This window comes from Amaranthus tricolor, chromosome 7 (genome assembly GCF_026212465.1).
Source record: "Amaranthus tricolor cultivar Red isolate AtriRed21 chromosome 7, ASM2621246v1, whole genome shotgun sequence".
Classification (NCBI taxonomy): domain Eukaryota; kingdom Viridiplantae; phylum Streptophyta; class Magnoliopsida; order Caryophyllales; family Amaranthaceae; genus Amaranthus; species Amaranthus tricolor.
This window is the reverse complement of record NC_080053.1, coordinates 17832806-17845626: the sequence shown is the minus strand read 5'-3', so window position 1 is coordinate 17845626 and position 12821 is coordinate 17832806. Positions and strand designations below refer to the sequence as shown.

Genomic DNA, 12821 nt, shown 5'->3' with positions numbered 1-12821 from the left:
TCTCCTTAAGTGTAGCTAAATATTAAAATCAGTTTGAATGTAAAGCTCTTATTATTAGTTTATTCACTCCAATCAGAGAATAAATTCAATCCAATAATAGCTTTAAGAAAAGAGAATCAATAGGCTTGCTAAAACTATTCAAGAAAATAGTTTTCAATCAAAATGAAAAATTCATTTAGATTCTAATCATTCATAATCTGCATTCACAATTAGAACTAGTTGCTACCATTAATCCAAGTACAAAACTAACTAATTTTGCAAATAGATTTAACATAAATGAATATGGTAATAATAAGAAAAATAGTTGATTTCCAATTCAAACAATATTCATAAGATTATAATAAGAACTTTTCAATAATCCAAAGTATATTAAGTAGAGGAATTCTTACAATGATTAATTACAAGTTTCCAATCAACTTTTCTCAAGAAATGAAAAATTAAGCTTGAAGCTCCATAACTATGGCAAAACAGAAATAAAGAAGAAGAAGTATTTTAATGAAAAATTACAAGATGCTCTCATTCCTAAGCTTTCTTGCCTATTTATAAATATTTGATGAAGCTTCTTGCCATTGGATTTGCTCATCATTCCTCTTTGCAAGTCGCCTCCTAAACCCCTCTAAACATCCAATTGAAAATGAAAGCCGAAATGGGAAAAGTGAAATAGCCACCTAGCCTACAGATTGAACTCCGCATCCCGTGTAGAACTCCGCGTGCCGCGCATGCGCGAGCCGCGTAAAACTCCGCGGGCCGCGCATCTCAGTCTGATCCGATTCTTTGCTTGCTTCTTCTTCTTTGCTTGAAATGATATTTTTACATAATATCCTTCTAATAAAGCTAGAATTATCATCTTAGAGAATTACATCAATTAAACTATTCTATAAAATAATTTCTCTAATTGTTATATAGTTAAATCTAAATTCTACTTAATAAAATCGAAATTGAAATGGAAAAATACACAAAATAAGGTATTATCAAATTCCCCACACTTGAACCTTGCTCGACCTCGAGTAAGTCGCAAAATGATACATCAAATCCCAAAAGTAATCCCAAAAGAATTTATCAACCAAAAGAATTTTAAGCTTCAAAAAGAAATGGCACTCTCATGAAAAACTTACAAAGAATCCTTGAAATACTTGTGCCTAGTTGTTGCTTCCTTCTTGCATGAGTAGAGAGCTTCAGTACATGCTTGAACTGGAGATGTTGGTGTTCTTTCTTCCTCTCTTTTCTTTTATATCTCAATTCATTTTGCCTAGGCGCCCTTTCGAATTGGACAATAATGATTCTACAGCGGAACATGAATAATTTTCGGAAAAAAATATGTTAGAAGAAAAACCATCGGAACTCGAATTGCTAGTGGCTAGTTCTTGTGAATTTGGCCAAGTCTTTTGTGGCAAATGAATTGATGACAAAACTCTTTCTATTTCTTGTAAAACTTCCTTCATAGTTGGTCTCTTCCTTCCTTCTAAATTTAAACACCTCTTTGCAAGATTCGCTATAGCAAGAAAGTCATTCTTTGAACCCTCTTTTAGAACTTGAGTATCGATGATATCGAATAAATGAGAATTCTCCATACACAAAAGAAACAAAGAAGTCAAATTTTTGTCTTCTGAAGATGTATTACGAATAGCCTTTTCTCCTGTTAGAAGCTCAATTAGGACAACCCCAAAACTATATACATCGCTCTTCTCAGTGAACTGATTAGATTGGAAATACTCTGGATCTAAATAACCAAATGTACCCACCACACGCGTTGTTACATGATTTCGATCAAGAGGAATTGATTTTGACATGCCAAAATCCGATAACTTTGCTCTATACTTTTCATCCAAAAGTATATTAGTGGATTTGATGTCTCGATGAAGTATTGGAGTTGACGTTGACGAGTGTAAATAAGCAAGAGCTCCGGCTGTATCAGAAGCAATCTGTAGGCGCATTCTCCAAGTCATCGGAAATTCCTTATTTTGTTGTTGAATGTGATGAAAAAGAGTTCCATTTGGAATGAACTCGTAAACTAGTAATGGAACTTCTGTCTCCAAACAACATCCCAACAACTTAACTACATTTCGATGATTAATTTGCGATAAAATTACGACTTCATTAATGAATTCTACTAAATGACTTTCAGCTTCGAGTTTCGACTTCTTTATAGCTACAATTTTACCTTCACTTAACATGCCTTTATAAACAGTACCTTGACCTCCTTTTCCAAGTATTCTATCCTTATTGAAATGGTCAGTTGCTTTCTCTAGTTCGTCTATAGGAAATATTTTCATTCTTGCTAAAATACTTTCATCATAGGACATATGTTGTTGTAACAACAAGCCGCCATTTCTCTTGAAGTATGCAGCCTTTTTCTTGGCAATCAACCTTTTTCTGATCAACACGTGCAATCTCCAGCAACATAGGAGCAGAAGCATTGAACCCAATGAAATACTCAGCCCTGTAATCATTTTGTCCAAAAGTTTTTTTATGATAAAACATTTGATAAATAATTAAATACATGTTCCATCAAAATAAAATTTACGAATTTTAGTATCAAATTTTGACTATAATTTATCATCATTATATGAGAAAACATATATTTATATAGAATTTTGTTAGATTCATCTCAATACATATTTTCTAAATATCAACTTTTTAGGATTTTTAACAACTTAGAATTAAAATTATTTGACTTTTAAGTTTACATTGGAATCTGCGCAAAAAGTAAATGGGAAGAACAAATGAAAACAGATGGAGTATTATTTTATGCTCAACATAATGTATATTTCCTTTGTTCAATTATACTTGCTATATTTGACTTTTTACGTAGTTCAATGTGTTATTTTATGCTTACTAAAAAATATAAAAAGTCAATATTATGAAAATTTTCGATTAGACGATTCACATAAGAGCCTACTTGACTATATTTTTTCTTACAAATTAGCTGCAATATTTAAAATAAGTTTGAACAATAAAAAGTACGAATAACTATAATGTAACAAGTATTTCAGAACGAAGAAAGTATATATATATATATATATATATATATATATATATATATATGTATATATATATATATATGTATATATATATATGTATGTATATATATATATATATAACATTTCTTATTTTCTATTCACAAAGAATAAAAGAATTATTGAATATTACCTATAGTAATTTTCTTGAGTGATGATTTGCTGTTATTTTTGTGCTTAGTGCATGCAGTACCATTTTTATAGCCATCACCAAAATATCCACTTGCGCATTTGCATTTATAACTTCCTGGTGTGTTGACACAATCCATGCTACATAGGTTACTCCAAGAAGCAGCACACTCATTGATATCTATTCATTAGTTTCAAAGCATTAATACGAATGATAAAATATGCACCATATTGATTGTTTGCACTATTTGCACATAAAGGTTAACCAAAAATGGTTAATTATAAAAGAACATAAAAATATATATTTAAATGAGATTTTAGTAGATTCTTTCCATGTCTATTAGCAAGGCCGTTTCTGGAGGCCGGTAGGCAAAGAGTGCCGCCGCCCAAGGTTCATCATACATAGGGGGTTTGTTAGAGTGTTAGAGTAGACTAACGAATGCAAAAGCGTGGGCCTAAAGGTGGCACGGAAGGTTAATGATCATGGCTTGAAGGTGTACTAATGAAACATGGTTATATGCAAGTATTAAGGTGATTTAAGCAATAAATAATAATAACACCAAGATTTAAGGTGGTTCACCATTAATGAGGCTACAACCACCATCCTAAGCTAGTATATCATTATGTGTTTAAAGGATAGAAGAACTTGAAAGCTCAATACAATATTGAAGGAATTACATCAATAGAGAGTAGTGTGAGCTATACATTTGAATAAAGAATAAGAGTAATATGATAAAAATAAATAGGAAGCTCAAGCTCTTGGCTTGGTTCTTCACAATACATACAACAGTACAACAATATATATTGCAAAGGGGGACTTGGGAAATAAAGAGTCAAAACAGAAACAAGGCAGCCAACAGGCGTGAAAAGAAGAGGACAGTGGGTCTGCAGCTGGCTCCTTTACCAGCTTTCTTGCACAGTCTTCTCTAGTCTCCCGATATTCACCCATAGCTAGTGTGTAGCACATTACCTTATTTATCAATGGAAAACCTATGTGAAATACTCCATTGCTTTGTTTTATGCACACAATAAGAGTGTGTACTAATTCATGAATTGGAGTATGTTATACCACTCACACCTGCTTAAGGTCTAATAAACATTTTGTTTACTTTTAACTTTTAAGTCATGATTCTTTTACACTTTAATTGTCATCTAATTATATGATCAATTAACACAACACTCAAGTCACACTTCTTTTAGGGTTTAATTTCAGTCTAACTCGTGAGTCTATAGTAGATATTTTTAAGAAAAAGCCATATTTGAGAGAGGAGGAAGAAGATGAATCTTGAAAAAATAATTTATTTCAATTTAAGGGGATTCTTCTATATTATCTTTTCACGTACTTATTAAAGATCAGAATCGATCTTCTATAAAGTTGACTCATATCTATTATTTTACTTAGGACCTACAAAATATCAAAAACGACACTAAATACAAGGACAAATATAAGAATGAACATATTTAAATATAAGTGTGAAATTATATGAATTATTGAAGATGAATCTTACAAGATCATCAACAACTAATTCTAAAATCAAATCGCGTATATAAAAACACCTTATAAAAAAAATGAAAATGAATTTGTTAAAACTCTAGATTATATTTTATATTATTTGGATTACTTTAATGAATTAGTGCTATTTTCTTTTTAATTAAATTGAAATTTATTGGATTCATAGTTATTTTTTACACTAGAAATGAATAAGCGACAAGTTTATCAGTTTTGCTTTGTCTTCCCTTTGACTTGTATTATTATTTTTCGATATGTTTTGTAAGGATATGAAGCTTGTACGTAGCTTTCCAAGTACTATGAAGGTGTTCAATGATAGTAGATAAGTGTGGAGTGTGAAAACAAATAGAGGGAGAGAGACAATACATAAACATAGACGATTCGATCTTAACATAAATACATTCAATTCCCCACCCTCTTAGATTTCAACGCAATAAATCTTACCCAAAATTTCCATCATAAAAAAGATTTAATCTTTATACTCAAAATCTCAAATTTTATACCATTCAAACCCTTTACGTATGCCAAATCCATGATAACACAAAAGAGAGCTAAATTTTGTTGGAAGGACACAAATTGTATATAAGTATCAATAAGACAACATAATACAACTTGTGACATGGCCTATAACGATGAGACAAACGTAGAGCTGGCTTCTGTCGCAAACAACAAATTGGTTATATAGATACGAGAAGTCCTATGGCATAAGAATAGCTCACAATCAGGCATGTGAGTTAGCCAATTTTAACATGACCCATATCACTCGTTTGATTTTGACTCATAATTAGTTACAAATTAATGAAATTAATAATTATAAAATAATTATAACTAAAATTGTACAACTTATAAAAGTTGTATTACATAAAAACACAAACAATATATAATCATTAAAAATAATAAAAAATAACATTCAAATAATTAAATATTATGTATACATTTATTTAATTACTTAATGTAATATAGGTGGTAGCTAAAAAAATACTCGCTCCGAACCAATTTAGTTGTCTCATTTACTTATTTGATAAAGTCTTTTTTGATGTCCCATTTCTATTTTTGTTAATCTTTTTTTACCTAAATATCCTTAGTTCACACAAGTAATTACGAATATACCCCATATACCGTACTTACCCAACTACCCTTCACTACTTACCCTTTACTACTTACCCTTTTTAATGGACACCACACCATCTTTAATAATCGTGTCCAAGCAAATGGGACATCTAAATTGGTTCGGAGGGAGTATATAACAAAAAATTGTTCTAAAATTATCCCAATTTTTGATTATATTTGCAATAATCTCTATTATTGAGTCCCATACTCTAAAACATTGTTGTTCCAAAACTAACCGGTTGTGTAGGTAACATTTTGACAGTTATTGTCTATTAGACAACTCCACACTGATGTTCTTGCTTCTTCTAAAACACACTGGTTCCTTTAAATTCTTCCATCTCCATTTTTAAAAAATCAGAATTTAATCACTTCTCCCCTTTTCTTTTTATGTTTCTATGTTCTAAATAATCTTTCATAATCCTTTAACTCAAACCAAGAAATATTTATCAAGATTTTATGACTTTTATGAACTAAAGGGAAATCCTATTGTAAAAACATGCAATTGCAAAATCAAAAAAGGAACATAAAATTGAATTCTAGTATGCTTTCTTCCAAAATTTCTTCCAAAAAATGGTAAAATACATATGAGAGAACAAGAAAACTAAACATTGATAACTGTTTACTATGCTTTCTTCTTCAATTAGGAAAAATACAAGCAATTATCTTCATCAATAGAACCGAGCTTGAGTAGATTAGGGATTAGGATTTTCAGAAATATTTTAGTAGTACTTTTTACATTTCGTTTCTGAAATTTCATTCTTCAATCAAGAATGGATTCTAAAGTTGTAAGAAATGAAATTGCAGATTGATTAGCCTAATTGGGGTTGAAAAATAAAGAAAATTCAACTTTGGTGTTCCCTGAAATTTAATTTTCAAAACGGTGTTCATATAATTAAAAGTTTTATTAAGCTATAATTTTTTTGGTTTGGTAATCCCAAATCTATAAGAGGATAATGCTGCTTTATCAAGTAAAAATATGCGTTAAATAAATTTAGAAAAATTTCACAAGTTCTACAGAAAGATATGAATGTCCAAAACATACTTCTACAGACAATCAAATATCTCAATCAAGTCTAAAAGTCAAAATCTATAAAAATGTTTGTCGAAACTATTATCTTTGATTTGCAAATTAGTTGAGGTTGTCATAGAACTTGTGTGAATTTACCATAATATCATAAACACATGTCAAACCAAGCAAAAATCCATATTTACCATTATCAAATTCAACAAACATTCTCTACAAAAATATAACAATTTAAGAAATATGCAATGTGCAAGGCTACCTTTAAATGAAGATAGCATTATCCTTATGAACGATTGTTAATAAAAAAAAAAGAGATGCAAACTTTGATGAAAAAAAAGTAGCAATTTTATGTGAATAATAAGCTTTAATAAAGTGTAGTAGAAATTTGATATGAATGCTACTATCTTCTTCATTTACTATCAATCATAATAAACTGTGAGTGCATTAACAATGGATCATAAAGTGCAGTTGCATCACCGTTTACCGACAATTGTTGAATTGCATATAACAAAATCAATTAATAAATTAACTAACAAAGTAAACATCAACATAACATAGTAATATTCTTATTCACAGATTGGATAACAAATTAAACATCAACATACCATATGTTAATATTCTTATTGACATAGCATAGTAACATCAATCGTTTACCGTTCAGGCGATTGACAAATTTATGACTATACAAGTCACTCAATAATATTCTTATTCATAGAGATCCAAAAATATAAGACAACATATACAAGATAAATAACATCATGACTACAATTTATTAAGTTAATTGTTAGGATAGTATTTCAAAACCAAATATATTAACTTAATAAAACTCCTTACCTATAAGACCACTATATTGAGAATTAAATTTTAGAGAACGCTAAACTTGAAATCTTTTGTTTTCCAACACTCATTAGGCAAATCATTTGAAATTGCATTCACACCTTCTACTTTAAAGTAATTAAAAAAACATAGATAAACATAGATTAGATGAGATAAATATGTTAACCGGTTATTGGTCACCCAACAACGTTTTGGTTAGTGGCTTAATAATTGGAATTATTAAAGGTTAATTATAAAAAGTTTATTATCGTAGAAAAATCAATGAAAATTAAATTATTTTATGCCATGTTTGGGAATAATAATTTCATTTGGAAATTTGAAATTGGCTCAAATATATTATTTGGCAAATGAAAAATTTTCAAATTTAGATTTGAATTAAATTTCACCATTGTTTTTAAAATAGTTAAAGTTGTGAATTTGAGAATGACTATCAACAGATAGACTACGTGCATTACCCAACTTTATGACTTTGATGGTTAAATATATACTCCATTTGTTTTTTAATGAAGTTTCCATAAGAAATATTCACGAGAATTAAGAAAAATAGTATCCTTTAAATAGTGTAAATATTATTTTATTGAATAAAAAATTTGATGGGGAAAGATAGGGACTATAAATATTAAAAAAAATATTAAAGAAAGTTGTTGGAAAAAATATGAAGATCACAATTAATAAATTTTTTTTATAAAGTTAGTAAGAAACAAGTGAGGACCATAAGGAATATAAAAATATTAAAATGAAGTTAATGGAAGATATGTAGGTACCATAAACATTATTAAATAGAATGTATGATTTGCTATTTTGATTGATTTTATTAACTTTACATTATTTCTATACTAAGACAATACTCGTTACTTTTTGAGGAAGTCTTAGTAAATAACAACTATTTATATAGTTAACAAATCACTGTACTATAGTGGAATTTGATAGGGTGAGAGTTTTGTGAATTTAACTTACCTTTTTTGATTTTATTTATTCTACTATTACAAATAACGATGATTAATTAGAAATTTCTATTACTTTTTAATCTTATCTCTACGTTTAAGCATTTTTAATTTCATCCATACGAGATACTCTCATTTTTTTTTTATCATGAAATACCCCACATATGTTATGAGGTGGCATTAGATATAGTGAATTAGGGAGTAGGGACCATACATTAATACTCATTACAAATCTTATTGACTATTGAATAAAATAGTAATCTGGACTTGACTAAATTTGGAGCACTCTATAGTCTACTATCTTAACGGAAGGGGAAACCCTAATTCGCAACATTATTATTATAAGACCATTTGAAAAATAAATCATTTAAAAGGACGTGAATAATATCTCAAAAAAAAAAGACGTCAACAATAATATATTATTTAATTATTTAATGAGCAGTCGCACTCTATTTACACTCACTTTTAATATTTTTAGCACAAATTTATCTAATATTTTCATTGCATTCCAAATTTTAAATATTTTCACTTACTTTTTACCTAAAACCAAAAAATAAAATTAATAAAAAAATTTAATCAAAACAGCTTTATGTAATTCTCAAATCTTAGGTGAGGGGATAGTTTTAATTTACATAAAGTATATAAATTCCTTAATAGACTTTATTATAGATAAAGCTAAGTCTTTATCACTTTTGGATTCACTACTTGTTAACATTATATTTCTATATTTCCTATTATTTATTAAATTTTTATTAAAATTATGATTAAGCAATCTTTAATTTAACATAACAAACAATATGAAACAAAAAGATAAGTATAAAATATACTTCCTTTCTCTTAATTAGAAGTGTCCAAAACAAACACGATGACCCGAAACTCATTCGATATCGTAACCAAATTTAATTTGACCCGACTTTTAAAATTATTTACAATTATGTTAAAAAAACAATGTGCATACAAAATTCGATTTCAAATTAATTCAAAACTATCAAGAAACCATTCCAACCAAAAGTTTAAGATGATGGTCGAGACCCAAGATATCTTTGGAATATATAACATATCTTTGGAATGGTTGAAGGTACAAGATATGTTATATAAGCTTATGGTTAAGGTCCAAAATATGTTATATACTCTAACAAAAACATCTAATTTAAAATTAACCCAATAACTTGAAAGAAAACCTCATTTCTTAATGATAAAAACAATGGTGTAAAATGAAAATGAAATAGAAATTACCTTGGCAATCATGAAGATAAGGATTACCCTGAAACCCTTGAAAGCATCGACAAAGGTATCCTTCCTTGTAAGGTCTATCAACACACTTACTATTACCCTTACAAATAATCTCCTTCGACGCTCTCGCTTTCGCACAACTTGTATCCCCAATTCCCCAATTAAACACAACAGGAAACTTCAAATTCCTATAACTCGTATCATTTTGACTCAAAATATCCTTAATTGAGAAAGGTAATTCATTATCCTTTTTCGCATGATCTTTAGCCAACACAAACGCAACACTACAAGCATTAAAATCATGCACTAATTGTTGGTCATTAAGACTTTTAAACACCAAATCCAGATTCGTTACCCCATGTAAGATCGACACCAAACAACACCCAATTCCAGAACATGTTCTTGTTCCAACATCTTCAGAAGAAGCACAAACCGTTAAACACCCAGATCGAAACTGTCGATTATTGTTGATTGTACCGTTGAGTAACACATAAGTATCGCAACCAATCGCACCGATCATGTTTTTTGTTGTCGAAAGAGGGAATCGTTTAGTTCGAATAAAGGCTCGATACTCTGAAGCAGGGATAGTACTACTACTAGAATTGTAACAACGGTATGAAATTGGGTAATGTGCCCAAAATTCTCCTTCTAAATTGATTTTTTCGATGGCTACTTGATTACCTAAAGCTAAGCTTGGGGGATTTGTAGTGAAATTACAGCTTAGATTGAAGAATCTACCATCATCGAAAGGGGATCCGTAATGACAAGCATCGCCTATACCAAATGGGTAAGGAACAGTGATGTTACCACAATTTTCTGGGCATTTTGGAAGGGCTATTTGTGAGGTTTTTGCTGATGAGGTTCCTATGATTTTGAGACCCAAAATAGCAAGAATTGATACCCATTTTAGGTAATTTAAAAATAATACACTTTTCAACATTGATTTTGTGAGAGATATGGAAGTGTGTTGATTGATCACATATTTGCGTTCATGTAATTATATGGATTTGTTTGACTTGAATATGAAGATAGAAGAAATAAATAATTTGATACTTTCTCCCTAAATTATCTTATTTATTCTTTCACGCTATACAATGTATTTGTATTTATTAGATACTTAATCTCTTATAAAAAGTAGATATTAATAATTTTTACATTGAGATTAATAAAACAAAATTTACTTAACTATGTTTTAATTTATAGATTAAGAATAAAATACAAATTAAGAGTAATAAATAAATAATGTCAAAAAAATAAATGGGACATTTTCGGTGCAATGAAGGGAGTACAACATTATTTACTTATTATTTTTAATTTGTGTTATCTGATTAATTTTTAATCTAAAAGTTAAAATATAGTCAAGGGGAATTTTAATTGATTTGTGTCGACACAAAGATTAATGTATTTGATTAGAGATATTATAATTTTTATAACTTTTATAAATTTTTTATCTTATATGATTAGAGATATTAAAAATTAAATTAATGTATTTAGAGATATTAAAGATTAAATTAATGTATTTAATTGCGTGTATTTAATTGCATGAAAAGGAGGAAGTATTGGTCAAACTCTTTTGCTGTACTTCACTTGTTTTTTTCTTCGTGGTGGTTGTTACACATGGTGAAAGTTTGTAATTCAATGTTCTTGCACATGGATTTCCACTAGTGGATCTTATAATAATAATAATAATAATAATAATAATAATAATAATAATAATAATTATTATTATTATTATTATTATTATTATTATTATTATTATTTGATACACCTAAAAATAGATGTAAGATTATTTTAAAACAAGTGTGTCACACTTAATAAAACCATACGAATAACTAACTTTAATTTATAATCAAATTTACCACTTACAATAAAAATAGGTAAATTTAGCAAAAGATAATTATATCTTTTGACTGAAATTTCTAAACAGTTGAGTCGAGTTGGGGCAAAAAATAATGAGTTGAGTTGTGCCAATGGTTCAATTTATCAGCCTTGCCCGTACTACTTATTTATTTTGTTGCCCGTACACACAGCTGCTAAAGCATTAACCAATATTCTTCTAAGTCAACCTGGTTAAAGAGTGAGTTGCGTAATAACTTGAAATTATGCAATACATTTTACACTTGTTGAAGTATTTTGTTGTCTCCCCTTCTTGTTTTATGTGTAACTGAGAAAATTTAATGAAAACATATGGTCTTTTTAGCAATGAAAATGTTGAGAAAAGTGGCACTATAACACACTTCATTTTCACCCTTTGTGTTATTAGATAAGACAAATGAACCAATCCAATCAAGCAAACGAATATGATATATCCACAATTAAGCTCGTGTAAGTAATAAGGAGAACACTTAGATTAATTTTTGGAAAAATTACAAAATACTACCTAATCCTATAACACCTTTTGCAAAAAACTACCAGATCTAACTTTTTTATTTTTTGCAAAAAAACTATCTTAAAATGTCATAAACGTTTGCAAAAGACTACCACTTGCCGGTTTTCGTATGTTGACTGTTAAAATTTTATTTTGACCAGCATGTGGGGTCATGTGAGTTACTTAAGTCAGTATTTGTTCCTCTTTTAAGCCACAATTTCTTCTAATTCTTTCTCCTTTTCCTTCAATTCTTAAGAACCCTAATTCTTTCCCCAAATTGAATTACGTCTTTCTCTTTTATAGGAAAATTGAAGCTCGATAGATGCGGGCGTGGAGTTCCTTTTGCAAAGAGAATTTCGTGGACCAAGGAATTTTGTTAATTTTTCTTCTTCCTCATGACTTTGGAACTCTAAAACTTCAAGTAATTTCTTCAATTCTAGAAGCTGTAACGCAATGTCATTTTCTCTCTTATTCTCAGAGGAGGATGATGGAGATAAAATTTCATCAGATGATGGGGATTGTGTATAAGAAGTAACATGATAAACCCGATTTTTGCTTGAAAATTCGTTGAAATTGTGAAAAATAAATGGATATTTGCAGATGGGTAAAGGAAGTTGAATGTTGAGATGATAAAGATTAAAGATTATGT

General features: G+C 29.1%; 1 protein-coding gene across 1 annotated transcript; it reads right to left on the bottom strand.

Moving 5' to 3' along the window:
• Nucleotides 1-308: 308 nt before the first annotated feature.
• On the bottom strand, nt 309-10890 carry LOC130817874 (wall-associated receptor kinase-like 8). The gene is made up of 3 exons (XM_057683834.1): nt 9808-10890; nt 3151-3327; nt 309-2440 (listed from the first exon to the last, which is right to left on the bottom strand). The coding sequence occupies exons 1-3, from the start codon at nt 10742-10744 to the stop codon at nt 1236-1238; spliced, it is 2319 nt and encodes a 772-aa protein (XP_057539817.1). The 5' UTR covers nt 10745-10890; the 3' UTR covers nt 309-1235.
• Nucleotides 10891-12821: the final 1931 nt, after the last annotated feature.